This window comes from Elephas maximus, chromosome X (assembly GCF_024166365.1).
Source record: "Elephas maximus indicus isolate mEleMax1 chromosome X, mEleMax1 primary haplotype, whole genome shotgun sequence".
NCBI lineage: Eukaryota > Metazoa > Chordata > Mammalia > Proboscidea > Elephantidae > Elephas > Elephas maximus.
The window spans coordinates 137,621,795-137,641,311 of NC_064846.1; the positions used below are offsets into that span (position 1 = coordinate 137,621,795).

Here is a 19,517-nt window from a genome sequence, read left to right on the forward strand (position 1 = left end):
TTGAATATATTGTTGGTTACTTATACCTTGTCTAATCTGCTAGTGCAGTAAACAGAACATGGGTGTTGACACCAGAAAGATGTGGATTTAATGTTGACTTAGTCACCCATTAGTTGTAGGACCTTTGCCTATTTGAATATTCATCCTCTCTCAGCCACCTGGAAACCTTGGTGGCGTAGTGATTAAATGCTACGGCTGCTAACCAAAGGGTCAGCAGTTCGAATCCGCCAGGCACTCCTTGGAGACTCTATGGGGCAGTTCTACTCTGTCCTATAGGGTCGCCATGAGTCGGAATTGACTAGACGGCACTGGGTTTGGTTTTTGGTTTTCTCAGCCACCTCCATTTTCTTATCAACAAAATTGGGACCAAAAAAGGCTACCTTGGGGTGTTGTTTGGGGATTAGCTGAAGTATGTGTAAGGTGTTTGGCATAGTAGAAGTGTTTACTAAATGGCAGCTATTTTTATTATTCTAGGTAATGTCCTTTCCCCCCAATGACAACACCTGCTGGCTCCCATGGAAACATACCATGCTGCCTCTATCCATTTGCTAGACAGTGGGGATTGTAACTGGTTGACTCATTTGGAACAATGGTCAATACAGAACGATGAATATGTATGTATGTATATATACATAGCTACCAAGTTATTTGATGACACCTAATTGCAAAATTAGAATCTAAAAGGTCAGTGGGAATGGTCTTAGACTAGGGCATCTTCTCCTTTGAAATTTTGTCCAAGACAGTGAAGTGACCTTCCCTTCTCTTATATCAGTGCTGTGAAGATCCCCAGGATATTAGCATATAACTTGGTACTCAGTTTTCCCTTCACAATCCATACACCCTGCAGTGTTTGGCCTGTTAGATACAGAAATACAGAGAATCTCAGCCCCACTGGGGCAAAGAACATCTTTGCTAGCTAAGTTAACCCTTTAAAGTAAGATTGATAAAAGACACAAGGAGGGCTCATTGATTTTAATAGTTGTACACAATTTTAATGGTCCTTCCTGCAAATTGTCTCCCAGGAACCCACCCCCAATTATCCATACACAACAATCAAGTACTCAAATTTCGTAATCACAGTATTGCAAAAGCAGGAGAACTAAGAAAAGCCTTCATAGCCTTGAGATTAAAAGTAATGCTTCTGAAAAAAATTTTTTTTCAGCTTTCAGTGACTGTTAACTAAATGCTAAAATCAAAAGCTGGGCTGGCGGCTGGCAGCTGGGGGCTGGGGAGGAGAATGAAAAAGGAAGTTCTCATAATGACAAGCACTTTTACACTCATTTTTTCATCTTACAACCAGGGTAACACAGGGCAGATCTCTACTTTGGTAACTGTGTTGGTCTCAAAGTAGAAAACCCTGGAGAGACATTTTCAGAACAACAAACGGAGCTGGTTGTACTTATGCCACGTAGTTTAGAAAGCACCAAGATTCTGAGCCTCCTCATAATTGAGGTTCCCTCTCTTGCTCACCCTTTGGTGTAAAGAATTGAAACTATGATTACAGAGCCTGACTCATAGCAATAGTACAACAAATATTTGTTGAATGAATGAACTGATACCTAGGGTGCAGTGGGATCAGAACGGACCTAGGTTTCTCTAGGTGGAAACCTTACTGAGATATTTGGGAGAGGAGACATTCCCACAGCAGGAGGCCCTCAGTGCCCCAGGGGGATCCTGGGAGCGCAAAGGTGTGGTAGTACCACAAGGAACTGAGTTCTTACCAATTCATCCCAATCCACTGAATATGCCCTCTCAGCACCAAAATTTGTGAATAGAATTTAAATGATTCAATCCTGTATGTAATCAAAATAAAATGAGTATGTGTATTCATCTTTCAATTACCTTCAATATATACAAAGTTTGAAAAAATTTGGGGTAGAAACTGACCAGCCTGAGACCCCCTTTCCCTAACTTTCCCTTTTGTCTTTTTCTCCTTCTCTTTCTATTCTCTTTTGCCTTTCCTTTCTTTCAAACTCTGACTTCTGTCCTTTCCACTGCTCTCTTCTTTGTCTTCCTTGTTACCAAAGTATAACAGTTTTAAATATCTGTGACCCCAGAGGGTGGGGCAAATGAAACTGCTTCTACTTCCCAGAAATGGGGCAGTTCTACGGAAAAGAAAAACTGCTTCTGGCCACACTAACAGTGATTTAGAGACTATTTCTTGAAATCATGGCTATCGAGAACATTCTTTTAGGTGTGAATTCAATATCTACACAGTAAGCTGCAGATTTTAGTTTCTAGAATGTCAACTTCAGGATGACCATGATCATGACAACAATAAACCTTTAGCCAGAATTGTAAGATCTATTTTGTGTGTGAGTATTTAAGCAGGGGAAACCCTGGTGGCATAGTGGTTAAGAGCTATGGCTGTTAACCAGGGGTCAGCAGTTCAGATCCACCAGGCACTCCTTGGAAACTCTATGGGGCAGTTCTGCTCTGTTCTATAGGGTTGCTATGAGTCGGAATCAACTCGATGGCAATGGGTTGTTTTTTTTTTTTTAAGGAGAAGAGGTGGGCATTATTTAACACAGATGAGCAAATCAGATACATATTTGTCACAATTCTTAATTTCAAATTCACAAGAGCTGGCTGGAGAGACCTTTGCAGGCAGTAAATCAGCCTGCACTTCTTTATAGCATAGGGAGTGAGACTAGAGGAGCTGAGTTATATCAGATGTATACTCTGCCTCCTTTCCCCTTTTCCCCGTGCTTCAAACAAGGATGTGAGGGAGCTACCAAAACATCCAATTGGTTAAGACTTTTCATCTGTTATCTACCCTCAGGAGAATCAGGTTCCAATCTAACATAGTTATTTCCTTAGATAATTCTGTTTAAAGTTTAATATTAATTCTACCTTGACATTATGTGCTTCTGAATGGGTTTTTCATTCATTCATTCATTCAACAAACTTTCATTGAGTACCCACTACCTGCCAAGCACCATGGTAAATTCTTTGGATTACTTTAACTTCAGTGCAGACTTATATTCTTTTTTTTCAGGAAGAATCTCTGGCCCAGTTAGGTTGCTGTATTGGTAAACTGGAGTGTGCACAGATGTCAATCCTGTGTTTATTATGTGTTAAGTCACTCTTGGCATATAGTAGCTCCTAACTATCTGGAAAATTTCCTTCAATATGACAGTGACTATAACAAAAATAATACAAAATAAAACAAAATGGAAAATGAATAGCTTCTCTCTGGTTTGTGTCTTCCTTTTGAGAGTATACAAATCAATTTTGAGGCAGTGTCATGGAAAGACTACCAAACCTGGGGTTAGGTGGCCTAGATCTGCTCTCAGCTTCATAATCTTAGGCTAGTTACTTAGCCACTTTGAGCCCCCGTGTCTTTATCCTAAAAATGAGTCCAGGAATCCCTACACTACCTTCCTCGTGGCATTACAGTGAAGAAAAAAAAAATGAAATAATGTTTGTAAAAGTGATCTGGAAATCATAAAGCCTCATAAAAATGTAGGTCATTATCAAACAATCTCTGTAATTCCTTTGAAGGAAAAAAAATCACGTTATAATTTCTTTTTCTCCTTTCTTTAAAGGCAGGGGGAGCCTATCAGCTAGCGCTATTTGTCTGGGCATTTGGCAGCATAACCCGCATTTATTTCCTCATGGGAGAGATGAGTTAGAAGTTTTCCTTGTTGAAAATAAAATGCACTCCCCGAGGGCCAGACTCGGAGTTGGAGATGCTCTGTTTACTGAGAGTTTCAGCCAAGGCTTCAGGTCCACAGAGGAAAACTCCTATTCTTGTACTTTTGGGGGAAAAAAAGAAGATAGTTTCAGGCTTTGGAGCAAGGTAGACATCTGAGATAAAAGACAGGGAAATTTCCTATTGATAGCAGACCCCAGGGCAGATTCCCTTCTGCTCTTTCGTTCCTCCAACCAATGGCAGATTTACCCTGTGGGAAGGTGGCACAGTCATGTTTGTGGGGGCAGCTGGATGATTCAAAGGGCAGTCAACTGCCCTGGACTGTAACATCCAAAGACAGCTTATGGAAACTTCTACCACAGAGAAAATGGTGGATTCATGAGTCTGTGGGCTGCTTCTCTTCAGGGCTCTGTGCCCTCAAAACTTCTCTGAATACTTGAAATCAGTAACAAACGTGCTTTGTGTGTCCCATTTATGCCAACGACTTGGTGTGGCTTCATCGCTCAAAATTTTAGAGTCTAAAGTCTTGCCCCTTGGGGTGTAGTTCCAGGCCAGCACCATGAGCATCAGAATCAGCATCCATGTTTTAGCAGGATTCCCAGGTGATTTGTGTGCTCATTAATGCTTAGGAAGTGCTGGTCTAAAAGGATATATTTATGGTGATTTCTTGAGTTTATCATGTGCTCTAGCAAGATGGGGATACCCTCAAAATTCCATGCTGAGTGAAGCTTTGGTGAGGGCAGAAAGGACCCTGGGACTTCAGTCAACTTATTTTAGACCCCAAATCTATAACTTAAAGTAAGGACAGTGTTTCCTTAATAATAGGAATTATATTGAATTGTTGTCATATTTGGGAGGAGCAGAGTTCAGTAAGTCTGGGGCAGGGGCCTGAGAATCTTTGTTTTTAAGAACTCCCTAGGTCAAAAAAAAATTTTTTTTTTTTTTTATTAAACTCAGAGATACTTGGAAGCTTCTATTGGGCATAAATTCAACTGCTACCTAGAAATCTGGTTGTTTTAGTTTTTAGAATACACAAATCTAGTCATGTTTGGGAGTTACTGCTTTAGGCAGACCATGAGCCTCAAGAACACTCTGGTTGGGGCGGGGGGGGCTCTTACTTTGGGTGTTGACTTGCAATTGTCTTGAACTCATTATCCCAGTTGGGACGGCCATACAAGGTCTTTTGTTTTAGGCCCGTGATCACATCTTTCTCTTCGTCATGGTGCACAGCAAAGTGGTTGGCCTGCAAGAGGACATGAATTCACAAAAATGAGACATGCTGTGAAAACACACACAGGCGTATTTATATATCTCACAAACCAAGCTCTCACTAGCCACTCTAACAAAAATTAGGGACAAAGCATCATAATAGAGGGCTGGAAGGTACTAAACAAAGATGAACAAACTAAACAGCCTGGCAGTGTTTCAAATGGCTAAATATAAAGTTAGTGTATGATCCAGCAATTCCACACCTAGGTATGTACCCAAAAGAGTTGAGAACAGGTGTTCAAACAAAATATTCATAGCAGCATTATTTATAATAGCCAAAAGGCAGAAACAACCCAAATGCCCACCAACTGATAAATGGATAAATAAAATGTGGTATCTCCATACAATGGATTATTATTCAGCCATAAAAAAGGGATGAAGTACTGATACATGCTACAACATGGATCAACCTTGAAAACATTTTGCTAAGTGAAAGAAGCCAGTAACAAAGGACCGCACATTACATGATTCCATTTATATGAAATATCTAGGATAGGCATTTCATAGAGACAGAAAGTAAACGAGTGGTTTCCTAAAGCTAGGAGGTATGGGAAATGGGGAGTGACTGCTAATGGGTAAAGGGATTCTTTTTGGGGTGATGAAAATGTTCTAACATTGTGGTGATGGATGCATGACTCTGAATATACTAAAAACTATTGACTCGTACACTATAAATAGGTGAATTGTACGGTATGCAAATTATATCTCCACAAAGCTGTTTTTAAAAAATGAACAAACTGGGTCATCCTCAAGCAGTTTACAGTCTAGATGGGGAGACCATGAAGTTTAAGCATGAAAAATCCTGTCTCTAGATTAGGGTGTGATGAATGCCATGGAAGAGGCACACGTACCCCGCAATGAGAGCAAAGAGGGAGGTGGCGTGAGAGGAAACAGGAAAGTTCCAGGGAAGCAGCGTTTGAGTTGAGCTTTGAAGTGTGAGTACGAGTTCCTAGGTGGCACAAATGCTTAAAGCTCTTAACTAGTAACCGAAAGGTTGGTGGTTAGAACCCACCCAGAGGCAGCTTAGAAGAAGAGGTCTGGTGATCTGCTTCCGAAAGACCTCGAAAACCTATGGAGCACAGTTCTACTCTGCAACTCATGGGGTCTGCATGAGTTAGAATTGGCTTGATGGCAACTGGTACTGGTTGCTGTGTGATCAGGATTTAAATTCTCTGTTTTTCCTTTCTGATTTACACCTGGCTTTTTCTCCTCACCCTAATATCCTCTCAATCGTTTATGAGAAACATTAAGAACTAAAGCAATCAGAGGTTAAAATGCGCTCATATTTTGGTAACATATGATACGTCAAACCAAGCCGTTCCTTGTGTGTGTGTGTGGACACATGTGTGTGCATGCATGAATGTGCACATACATAGCTATATTTTGATTTTCTGCTACCACTCCAAGGCAGTTTAAACAACAGGTGCTTTTCATAAAAGTGGTTAATTAAATTTATTTAAACGTTAAATCAGATTCTAAATTCACCGGGCAGGGGATGGATGATAGGGATGGAGAGGTTAAGAAAGTTAGCTATTCTGGTTTAACAGTCCTACGTAACTAGTTCTGTGAAGAAAAATAATGATTTTTTCAGTGCAAATAAATTTACCATTTAAAAAATGTATCCGGCTTTTTTTAAAATAACAAAACTATAAAAGCAATTCATGTAGAAAATTTTTTTCCTGGGTTCACTTTTATCAAGGGTTTTGTTTTGATTTTAAATTGCAAAAAATGGGATCTTGAAACCACATTTTTTTCTGGTGCAGCAATTCTCTTGGTCATATGTCCCCGAATCTACATTTGCTACAAGACTATTCTAAGACTAGGAGAACCTAGGGTAAATAATATGTCAAAGACCAAAAGAAAGGTTATTCTCCATAATCAGGGAACACTCACCCAGGGTTGAGGAGCCAAGGTCTGAGTGTGGCCAGCTGAGATGCTGGAAGGAATTAGGCAGAGATTGTCTTAGCTCCTCCCTCAGGGTGACGGCCTATGCTGCTTCCAGGCCAAGTCATTAATGTTGCTTACTTACATACTGTTGCCCTCTAGGAATTATTAACTTGTTTCTGGATTTCTCAACCTTGGTACTTTTGACATTAGGACCTGGATCATGCTTTGTTGTGGCGGACCATTGTGTGAATTGTAGGATGTTTAGCAGAATCCCAGAGTACTGGTGGTACAGTGGTTAAGAGCTTGGCTCCTAACCAAAAGGTTGGCTGTACCAATCCACCAGCTCCTCCTTGGAAACTCTGTGGGGCAGTTCTACGCTGAGTCAGAATGGACTCGATGGCAATGGGTGGGTTTGGTTAGCAGCGTCCCTGGCCTCTATCCAGTATCAACCCCTCTCCAGTTGTGACAGCCAAAAATGTCTTCAGACTCTGCTAAGTGTTCCCTTGAAAGAGCAAAATCACCCCCATTTGAGAACCACTGGCTTCTTTTATTACAGCAGTGGTCGTCAAACATTTATGAAAGCACAGTTCATATATGTATATATATAAATATATATATACACACACACATATATGTAAGTAACAAAAACAAACCTAAACCCATAAAAAAACAAAAAAACCCATAGTTACTGTTTATTAAATGTATTGTGTATATTATAAAAGATACATAAAAGTACAAATTAAAGGATAAGATATTTAGAGAGAGAGAGAGAGAACTAATATTTCCTTCCTACAACTCATCTTGCCACCTGGTTGGAGACCCCTGGTGGGCACATTGCTCTAATAAGGTCAAAGTCATGGCTTTATTCCTGACTCCCTGAGTGGCACAAATGATTATGTGCTGGACTACTAGCTGAAAGGTTGCCAGTTGGAACCCACTTAGAGGTTCCTTAGAAGACTAGGCCTGGTGATCTGCTTCTGAAAGCTCGCAGCCTTGAACGACCTATGGAGAGTTCTACTCTGCACACAAGGGGTTGCGATGAGTTGGAACTCATTCTGTGGCAACTAGCAACATGCTACTTAGCTTTGATCTGTTCAAATACCAACTTTGAATCTAATCTCAACAGTCTAAACATATGAGGGTACTGAGTGAGCGTGAATGTGCTGGATTACTCAAGTCCATCCACTGTCCTTGCGGGGAAGGGGGCAAGAAAACAGTACACAAAACACACCAATAACCAAGGGGAAGTCGGTAAGCCCTGGGCTCAACCAGAAGGAGCGGACATGTGGGATCTTGTCCTCACCTGAGATTCATCCCAGCCGGTGAGGTAGATGTTGTAGCTGAGGAAGCCAGCGTTGTCCCTTTCCTGCATCTGAGTCTCCAGTAGCTGCAGCAGGTCTGCAAACCACTCAAAGGCATGTGTGTCCCGGCACAGCCAGTAGAAGTAGATCTGAAAGAGAGATGGGTCATGAAGCAGATTGGTTTTAGGTAGGTAGCTACAGCAGATTGTATTTGGATAGATATATCAGCATTGACATATGGATTCCTCCCTCCTACCCCACAACTTTTTCCTGCTGCCTAGAATGTCTAGAGATGCTAGCTCACATGACTCTTCACTGGCCTCCACACAGGCAGGACAGTAAATACACAGCTTGGACTTGGAAATACATAGCTTAAAAAAAATGCCATTGTTTCCATCCACTTTCCCTCTGCGTCTGCTCTTGCTCTCCCAGAATGCCTGGCTTTCTTTGAATCTCCTGTCAGAAAGCCTACTGAAACCTAGTAGTAGCTGCCACAGGACTCCTTCCCCACCTGCTACAAAGTTCCCAGGAAAAAAAAAATAGCTCTTTCCTCCCCTCCTCCACATAGAAAAGAGATAAAAGGAGAGAATGAAAACTCAAGGCAGGCTCAACATCCCTATCAGAGTTTATCTTCAAAGTTATTACAGTGACTCAAGGCTTATTAAAGATGTCCTTTATCAGGCAATGAAACCAAATTTATGTGTGACAAAAAAAATTCCCTGGGAATTTAATTTATCCCAAGGCTAAGAAAATAACAGTTTCATGAAAGGACGTCTCCTGTCCCCTTCCCCCTCCACACAAAGAATTTTAGGGGGTTGGAAATTGAATAAATCTCAATATCTGACATACAATGATAGAAAAATTATTCTATATCCTCTCAATGGAAAATGATAAAATCATTAAAATTGTCATTATGATGCCTGTCATGACAGAAAAATGCTTATTATAATAGATGGAAAAAAGCAGGATATGGAATTGTACATACTAATTACAATTTTCTAGAAGTATGTAAACACATGGGAAATATTGGAAGAGAATATATAAAAATAAGAACTATTGGGTTGGGATTATGAATACTGTCTCTTTGCCAACTTTATTTCTTCTAAATGTCCAACAACGCTATACAAATACTTTATTTTCACAAATAGGCCTGCATATATAGAAGTATATTTAACATGTCAAATAGCCCTTTTAGGAGTATGCTGATGCTATGGAACCTCCCAGAACTTTTCTTCACTTTCCAGGGCCTCTACCAGCCTTGACCCTGAAGGCTCTCTCAGGCCTCACTTGGCAGAGTAAAATGACTGCTCTAGGCCCTCTATAAAAGGAAACCCATTGCCATCAAGTCAATTCCGACTCATAGCGACCCTATAGGATAGAGTAGAACTGCCTCATAGGGTTCCCAAGGAGTGCCTGATGGATTCAAACTGCCAACATTTTGGTTAGCAGCTGTAGCTCTTAACCACTAAGGAACCTACCTTTTTGAGCCTCAGATTGGTGGCGTTATTGCAATATTTGTACCAGACCGACTTGAGAATGGATGCGAAGGGCGTAACCCCAATCCCTGCTCCCACTAACATCACCACCTCATAGCTGAACACATCTTCACTGGCTGTGCCAAAAGGCCCATCAACCGCTATCCTGGAGGAAAATGGAGGAAGTGACAGTTACAGAAATATCTTGTTGTTCAGAGTGAGTGGAGTACATATCATCACTCTGGGGAACGTGAAATATGTCAATTCAAACTGGGACGATGTGTCTATAGGGTGTTGTCTTCTATGAAATAGCTTTCAAGTAATCAACTTAGTAAGAACATGGGGGTTGGTAGTAAGAAGAGAAATTTCTAGGTAACTGAGAACGTTTGGTAACTCAGCACAGGTATTTTCTCTTTCTCACGTACATGCATGTGTGCACGCGCACACACACACACACACCTGTATCTCCTGTCAGGGCACCTCACACTTGAAATTTCTGCTTACGTTGCACAATGAAGCAAGAATTTCCAACATTGTAATATGTTGTAAATTTAACATCAGCATTTTTCATCTGTTTATTCATTGATTGACTCCACAAGCTTTTCTTTAGCATCTACTAAGTGGCTGACACCATGTCAGGTATGTGTAGAGTAGGAGGTAAAGGGGAATAATATATGGCACTTACCCTCAAAGAACTTACGTCAATTAAGATTAAGAATATCTTAGATACAATATTATTATGTTTCTTAGGAAAAGTTAATATATCTTGCCCTTGACCCCTACATTCTTAAAGGAATTTAGGAGTATTCATTACTAATATTGGATTAAAATTTTTATATTTCACATAACGGTTACAAAATATGCATAAATACACCTCACACATAGAATGGGGAACACAGAAATAACACTTTTTTCTTAGAACCTGTGTATTTTATTAAAATCTCAGACGACAGTATAGTGATAGATGGAGGGAAAGAAGCTAGGTAATACCGTTTTTCCTAAACTCATATACTCACTTAGGTAGTTTCCAGGCATCTTGAAACTCCTGCTTATCACACCCACAAGCCTTGAACAGCCCCTCCGTCCAGTCCCCAACAATGCGGATATGGATGCTAAAGAAGTCTTCCTCAGGAGCAGACGTCAGTGTGAAGGGATGCCACTCCAGCCTGGACACCACAGGGCACTTGACAAAAATGTATTGTCCTACCTCCATCTTGAATCCCTTCTTCTTCATCTGCAGCTCGATGGTTTTGAAAGGGTGAGTGACTACCTATGGAACAAAACATGTCCCTGGAAACCACACATTTCCCAAATACTTGCCTCTTCTGTGTCCATATGGATAAGAAAGCTGAGCTAAGATGCCATACCCAGATCCCTTTTCCAGGATTAACACAGCAGTTCCTCCAGCAGATGTAGTTCTTACTGGGAACTGCTCTCCACTGCAGCCAATGGTCAGTGGCTGGTTGATGCAGGGATACAAAGCCCTGGCCCTTCTCCTCAACTTGGAACAACCCTGAGGGGTCCTCCCAACTCCAGCACTCCTCACAGGATCAGCTAAGGCTGCAGTTGCAGCCACATTGAGGGTCAGAATCTCCCTCTTCCCAATCATGAGTTCCGGAAATGTCTGGCAATTTTTATTAAAAGGATTTCCTACTCTTTAACTGCCTCTCCCCCAAAGAAAAGCCCAGTAATATCAGTCAGCATTAGGAAGCTGTTATTTTGTTGCTATTTATTTTTCTTTTCTTTGATGTCCTCTATAGACTCATCTCCTGAGAATATGCCCCAATAAACTGTCTTCATTCAGTTCTCTGTCTCAGAATCTGTTTCCTGGGAATCTAACCTCAGACATGAGCCTATTGTAATTTTTTTCTTCTCTAAGAAGTCAGGAAGGTGCTAGAAATAGAAAGAAGGGATAATTTCCAGCTCAGCTTTCCTACCTCCCCAGGCCTTAGGGGATGACCAAGGGTCTTAGCAGCTGGACAGAAGAAGGCGATCTCCTTGGCTAGTTGTATAGCAATATCCCCCAAATGAAACCTAAGCATGCTGGTCTATCTTTATCCTGAATCACACCTTGAACCTGTTTGATTCCTTGCTTTGGTTCTACATTTCCCCCTACTTGAGGAGTACACCATCCATCTCTCACCAAACCAGGTCCTACCCACCCATTGCCATCTTCATTCTCCCTGTATATGAATAGTCATAACAGCTTCATTCATGATAGTAAAAAATGGAAAACATCCAAAAAGCCCATCAATTGGTAAATGAATATGTAATTTAAAAAAATAGGTTATAGCAAAGAGCTCTCACAGCAATACAGAAAGTAATAATATACTGTTTCTCTGATAGTTCCTAATACCCCTAGAAGGAACTTTATATATATATTTTTTTAAGACAAATCTAGGAACATTGAAGGAAAAAAAATAGAAACAAAATAACAGCTTCCTAATGCTGACTGATATTACTGGGCTTTTCTTGGGGCGGGGGACAGGGTTCTGTAAAAGAGTGGGGAATACTTTTAATAAAAATTGCCAAACATTTCTAGAACTCATGATTTGAATGTCTATGATATGAAAAAGCTGTAACTAACTTCCCTTTGGCTCTGAACAAAGCAGTTGTAAAGCCTCATTTTGACAAACAAAAAATCAAAATTTATGAAAATTATGTTGAATATTATATTTACCATGGTATAATTTTGTGTGGTAGAAACAATTATTACCATATTATGATTTTGCTGCCACAAGCACAAATGGGATTTAACAAAATAAAAAGATACTAGCGGACAACTTTTTCACTGGCATACTTTCAGATAACACCTTGCTTCTTAGATTTGTTTATATGAGCAGAAAATGAGTATTTCCTTCCCAGAAAAACAAAGTTATCTTAGAAACTTGTTTTAAGGAAAATACTTGTTTGGTTCAGTCTAGTCTAGTAAGGGAAACTTTGTGGTAGCACGTTTTGCTGATCTGTGGGATTTCTTTTATAACAAAATATAAATATTATAAAAGGGGAACTGCTGTGGTTTCCTATATTTCAAGACTTCCTATTCCAGTTGGACTAACTTTACTGTGACTCTCCATAGATGCCAAGAGATAAAGTTACAATATGCATTTTATAAAAATAACCCATAATAGGATTTGGTAAATACTTTTTGAACCGAGTTGAGCTGAATTAAACTGTAGTTGATAAAAATAGCCTTCCTGGTGTTTCCTGAAGCTATAACAAGGAGTTTCCATTTATATTTATTTATTTTGTGATGAGAAGCGTCATAGCAGAGTGAGAGATAAACACCCAAGAACTGGAATTAGGAGGCCCAGTTCTGGGTACAGCTTAGTTAATAATGAGCTAGAGACTTTCGGTACTTCAAGTCTGGTAGTCTATGATTACATATTACACATGGAAAAGGAGGTAAAGGAAAGAGGACCTGGGAAACAATCTTAACCACAATCAGTCCTGCCCTTGGTGCCCTGATTTTTTGTAAATCTGAATAACTTGATGTTTGATTTATATCTTTTTGAACTCATTCTTTTTGCCTACCCGCCCTACTCTTAACTAACAATATAATCCCTCTATGCCCCTCTGCTGTACACACACACACACACACACACACACACACACATTCATACACACAAAGCATTTGGTTTCATTTTACAACAGAAAATGGTAACTTCAAGTTTCCCCGGTTAAAAGGCACTAAATAACCATTTGACTCTCAAGCTAAGTCCATTGAAATAAACTGTCAGTCTGCTTTTATTCCGTATGTTGAATCAAAATAAACTGGGTGCAAGAGACCTGTGATCAATAATACAGAGCACTTGGGTAGACTCATCCATGACATAGTTAGATACTGACTACTAGTAATTCCTTAACCAACCAATACCTTGGTGATGACCACCTTCTGTTGAGATCGCCAAAACCGGACCAACCTCTCACAGAGATACAGGAACATGGGACCCACTATCCATTTCCAAGTCTGTAATCAGAGCAAAAATGAGAATGAGAGTGTGGTAAGGAGTGGTAGCTAGTAAAGAAAAGATTCATAGGGACAAAAATTTTAAAATCAAGGTAATCTCTGTAGGTTTATTTAAATATTTCATACTAGATTAGTAAATTTCTTCTACAACAGAACACATGAGAAATATCTGAAATTAAAATAAATTTTTGAGCCCATGAAAATGAACATTCTCCTTGGCTACATTGGGGAACTAAATCTACAGTATGAAACTTTCCCAAGAGGAACTTCCCACAAGAATGAGATTTCCTCTCAGTGTCACAATTGCAGTAGCAATAAACTACAACAAAGCAGGGCTGGTTTCGGAATGAATATTTCTTTAAAGGATAGCATTTCAGCAACATCATAGCTTTTAATGCAACATTGCAATTTCTTTCTCTTGGCCGTAGACAGAAGTTTAACCTCTTGAAAGATTACAAATTTTGTGCAAGAATTTAGCTGTCTCTCCAATATCTTGGTAAGTTCTGGAAGCTATACAGTGCACTTGCTGAATGGGAACAAATTGAAAGATTTTCAAATTTCTCAACGATCACTTTTGCCAGAACATACTGAAATTACTCTGTAGCATTGTTGGCTATGTAAAAACATTGAGGGCAAACAGATTTGTTTTGGGACTCAACCAGTTAAGTTCCTAGTGTAATACCTGAAGAAACAAAAAATTTTAGAAGACAATACCACCTACAAATGTGACTTCCCAGAATGGATCCCAAAGAGGATTAAATCAGGGTATGCCTCTTACAGTCTCACTATGATCTTTCTTTTTTTTCTAGAAATTTAGTGTAGAAAGTTGAGAGCACATACATGTCCTGTATCTCCACCCAAAGTTGAAGAATATTTGCCACAAAGGTCAGGAAAGTTATGCTGCTTGCCTTCATTTTCATGTGACAAGTTTTTAAAACAGTCTCCTATCATTCATCTGTTTCCTGGGTGCCACTATGGGGTCTTGTTTAACAGAGCTATTGCTTGGACTTGGCCTCTAATATTCTCAGAAATCCAGAAGCTCCTTTGAGGTAGATGCCTATTAAACCCACTGCCTAATAAAAAACCCAAAAACCAAACGCGTTGCCATTGAGTCGATTGTGACTCATAGCGATCCTATAGGACAGAGTAGGAGCCCTGGTGGCAAAGTGATTAAGAGCTCTACCGTTCTACTCTGACCTACAGGGTTGCTATGAGTTGGAATCCACTGAACGGCACACAACAACAATAACAGGACAGAGTAGAACTGCCCATTGGGTTTCCAATCAATGGCTAGTGGATTTGAACTGCCGACCTTTTGGTTAGCAGCCAAGCTCTTAATCACTGCACCACCAGGGCTCCATTCTGACTCCAACTGTCATCAAGTCAATGTGCTTCCCCCAGCCCATTAGAGGACCGAGAATACAGTTCCCCCTTTTTCCTTTCTATTGATGTCTGCCTGTAGTGAGAGCAGTTCACTGATGTGTGTGATGGCTCTCGTTAATGGGCAAGGCTGCTTAAGGCTTTTAAGTCACCAGACACCATGCTGTATCTAGAGGAAGAATACTCCTGTACCAGGAGTTGTTGTTAGGTAAGCTGGTTCTGACTCATAGCGACCCTGTGTACAGCAGAACAAAATGAGCTCTGGTGGCTCAAACGGTTAAACACTAAGCTGCTAATAGAAATGTTGGCGATTCGAACCCGCCCAGTGGCTTCACTGGAAAAAGGCCTGGCAATCTGCTCCAGTAAAGATTACAGCCTAGAAAACACTGTGGGGCAGTTCTGCTCTATCACCTTGGGTCACTATGAGTCGAAAATCGACTCAATGGTACCCAACAGCAACAACTATTGCACTTAATCCTCACCACCTCTGGCTGAGGCAAGTACTGTATTAGGAGAGTAGGATAAAAGAAAGGAGAAAATGGAATGGGAAACTTGCCTTTATGTTATACTATGCAGAGGTTCTTTATTTTTTTATATATAGCAATGGGTAGCAATAGGAAACCCTGGTGGCACAGTGGTTAAGTGCTACAGCTGCTAACCAAAAAGGTCAGCAGTTCGAATCCACCCAGTGCTCCTTGGAAACTCTATGGGGCAGTTCTACTCTGTCCTACAGTGTTGCTATGAGTCAAAATCGACTCGACAGCAATGGGTTTAGGTTTTTTGTTTGGGTAGCAATAAGGTGTACTGACTGCCAACGCAGGATAAAAAGGTATGATGGTTACAGGGCCCATTTCTTACTCTATGGATCACAGCCATTGAGCATACACAAAGTAGAATCCTTCAGAACGCTCTACAGAAGAAGAGAACTGTTCCACCATGTTTTCCCTTGGTCACTGTTGCCACCCTCCCACCTTATTGTGCAGTGCTATGGGTGTTGGTGTGAACCTGGCTCTCCAGCCTCCTTTATGGCTCATAGACAAGGCCTGATGAAGTTTAATGGCAGCCCTAGGGGCCACCTCACCAATTTCCTTCCCAGTTCTGAAAGCTGTATAAAAAGGCTTACTTCATGGCATCCGAAGAGGCCCCCAGGTCCTTATAAGTGATTATCTGAGTTATTCAGCTCGGCTTAGAATGGAATGCCAAAGTGTTCCTCTGGAAATAGTTAACTAATGTTATTATAGCCCTCACACTCAGGAGAGAAGAGATGAGATAGACCCAAATAGGGCTTTTAAAAACACTGTGTTTTCAGCATTTTATATCACCACATTGATAATAGACCAATGCAAAGCTTATTTTTCAAGAAATAACTCTGGTCAATAAGTAGAGCAGAGCAAAGTAGATACTTGTAACCTCCTGGCAGTTCCATGGCATTTGTAATGAACAACTCTATGACATTTGGATGAGTTTCTTAGACAGTTTGAAGACTGTCAGTGAGGTGCAGGGAATTACTTAATATGGCCCTTCTAGCCATAGTCTTTGTAACTAATGACTGGGTGGGACTAAGCAAATGAGGTACTTGTGGCCCACCAGGGAGATAGCTTGCTAATAATGTAAACAAGGTACATGGTACCCTTTTGGGGTAGGATGATGCAAATAAGGTATATGGTACCCTAACAAGGGGATTGGTCAGTTTTGTCATCCCACTAGGCTTAAAGTGAGCCATCTCAGAGGCAGGAAGGGAGAATCTCACCACCATCAAGAAAAAAAAGCCAGGAGTGGAGCTTATCCTTTGGCCCCAGGATCCCTGTCCTGAGAATTTCCTAGATCCAGGAAACAGAGAGGAGCTGTAACACAGAAGACAGCGAGAGATGGTGGCGAGATGGCAGGAACCAAGAGACTGGCAGCAGATGGTGCATTGGGCTTCCCGGCCCACGGCACAAGAAAGCTGAGTACCTTTGAGCAGGAGGCTTCCTGGCAGAGTGGGGTGCATCTGGGCACTTACTGGCAGAGTTAAAAGAGCTTTGTAACACTTGCAAGAGCAATGCAGAGGCCAAGGAGCCAGAGAGAGGTATGCATGCCACTGAGAAGAGGCTGTCCTGATGGAAGAACTCTATCCTGAGTGTTCCTGAATCTGAATTTTAAACCTTTACTTCCCTAATAAATCCAGTAATTGTGAGTATTGTCTGTGAGTTCTGTGTGGCCATTGCAATGAATTATCAAACCCAGCAGAGAAGTAGAGAGTGCAGTGGGAGGGACGGTTGGTGTTATAACTGGTAAAGATGATGGAGAGAGAAGGCCTATCTGACCTCTGCCTCACAGGAGTCAGCCTTGGACTGTTAATAATAATTCTCTCTCCCCCTTATGAAGTTAGAGGAGGTCAGATGTCCCCGCCAGGCAATTTTTATAGTCAGTAATAAAACTGTAATAGCAACAGTGAATCATACGTACCATAGGAGGGTTCCCAGAGAATTCTGGAATTGGGCATTCCTTTATTTTTCCCCAGTCTGAGATATTTTGAGAACATACGTATGGGTCATGCTTCTCCAAGCTCTGTGCAGTCTGTCCACGCACAATTCGTCTGGGGGTAGAAAATGTAAGTCCAGGCCATTTAGTAGAAAAACATTAAGCTCTTTGTTTCTGGAGATTCTGGGCACATTTTAAGTACTGTAATGTGGGTCCTTTACATTTACTTAGAAGTGATATCCTACTGCTCCTTCCAAATAGATTAAGGGAAGGGAAAGAAAGTATACATTTGTCACCAATAGAAAAAAGAAATAATAATCCAACATGTAAAGTGGCCCAGTGAATAATTATGTGTAATATTATAGAGGATAAGTTTGGGATTATAAATACATGTTTTCTTAAAACGAGTATCTGTGCTTCTGTCTCAAGTATCATTTTCATTTACAGAGAAAGAAAAACACAAAAAAACTACAAATCTAATGGGGATACTGATAGCCCATACTGTACCTTTGTGCGAATTAGAAAAAGTGCCCCTCTGTGAGGACAGTCTTACAGGCAAAGGTCTTGGCCAGAAGAGTGTGGGCTAATTTTTAGCCCCCATGGCCAGGCACCATTGAGCAGTGGACAACTCATATAAGTAGCCCTGTAACTTAGCAGAAATGTTATGAGGCTTAGCAGCCCTGAGGTTTAGTGGAAGTACTTTATCTATTGGTTCAAAAACTGTCTAATTTACACCAAAAGTTCAAAATTGATTTAGGAAGACTTAACTTTGGGGGGAATATGAAGTTCTCACGGATATTAGTACTGATGGTGTGTCCATTGAAGTATGCAGAGCCCATTTGCCTCAATTCAGTCAATATTCATTGAACAACTACTAAAACATACGTTAATGCTGAGTTTTTAGTGAGGGTGGGGGAGGGGACACAAAGTCAAATAAGTCATGTTCTTCCTTGTCCTCAAGGAACATAAACGACTGCCTTCAGAATATATAATAAAAAGGAACACAGATGGCTCTTTGTAAATTTTGTTTTGGGGACATGAAATTTATCATGTCAGGTAGTATATTCTGAGAATGTTTCAATTCAAGATAATTAACCACCCCTTTAAAAAAAAATTCTATTCCTGAAGGAGCCCTGGTGGTGTAGTGGTTAACTGCTCAGCTGCTAACCAAAAGGTCTCTGGTTTGAACCCACCAGCCACTCTGTGGAAGAAAGATGTGGCAGTCTACTTCTGTAAAGATTACAGCCTTGGAAACCCCATGGGGCAGCTCTGCTCTGTCCTGTAGGGTTGCTGTGAGTTGAATTGACTCAATGGCAGTGGGTTTTCAGTGGATTTTCTATTTTTTGTGGGGGGAGGTCTTGAGGAGGAGAATTACCATGAATTGAGCACCTGTTATTTGCCAGGCCAGGGCAAGGCACTATACACTAATTATCTCATTTTAACCCTCATAACAAGCCTCAGAGGTAAGTATTATTAACTTCATTTTACATATGGGAACATCAAAGCTAAGAGAAGCCAGGTAACATGAAATAGAATGATTTGGTGGAAAGAATTCTGGACCAGAGGCAGTCAGCCTTGAGTTCAAATCCCGGTTCCACCACTGACTAGTTTGGTAGCCTTAGGCAAGGTATTTAACCTTTTCTTGAGCCTCAGATTCATCAGCTATAAAATAAGTGTAATAGTACCTAATTAAAGTTTACTTTAGTAATTAAATGGCATGATATACAAAAAATGCCAGACAAAGAGTGCAATAAATGATAACTATTAAAATTCTTTATGCCCAAGTTCACATTGAGAATAAATGATAGAAAAAAATTTTGTTTTTGGTTTTCTCCTTTACTTCTCAGTGCTAGGACCAGGAGTCAGGAAACCTAGATTTTTAATCCCAGTTCAGACTTCACCCAACCATGAGATTGTGAGCAATCACCTAACTAGTTTAAGTATCAGATTCTCCTCAATTGAAGAACGGGGTAACTCTATCTCTTCTGCCTACTCCAAAGGGAGATGAATATCTGTGAAACCATATAAGCTTAAAGTGATAGTATTACTAAACTAGAGAGGGGAAGAAATTCTTTCTCTTTTCTAGAATTTTCTGAAACAGCTGGGATTATGGCTAA

At 40.5% G+C, this 19,517-nt stretch overlaps 1 protein-coding gene across 1 annotated transcript in view; it reads right to left on the reverse strand.

The window, feature by feature from the left end:
* Positions 1 to 966: 966 nt before the first annotated feature.
* The window catches only part of LOC126069135 (cytochrome b-245 heavy chain), a 38,617-nt gene continuing 20,066 nt past the window's right edge, over positions 967 to 19,517 (reverse strand). Inside the window, exons 7-13 of the mRNA XM_049872125.1 lie at positions 17,386 to 17,515; positions 13,465 to 13,557; positions 10,604 to 10,857; positions 9,591 to 9,753; positions 8,115 to 8,261; positions 4,774 to 4,898; positions 967 to 3,758 (exon numbers count right to left, since the gene is read on the reverse strand). Of these exons, the coding sequence (XP_049728082.1) occupies positions 3,632 to 3,758; positions 4,774 to 4,898; positions 8,115 to 8,261; positions 9,591 to 9,753; positions 10,604 to 10,857; positions 13,465 to 13,557; positions 17,386 to 17,515 (1,039 nt within the window). The 3' untranslated portion in view covers positions 967 to 3,631. The remainder of the gene's footprint in view (positions 3,759 to 4,773; positions 4,899 to 8,114; positions 8,262 to 9,590; positions 9,754 to 10,603; positions 10,858 to 13,464; positions 13,558 to 17,385; positions 17,516 to 19,517) is intronic.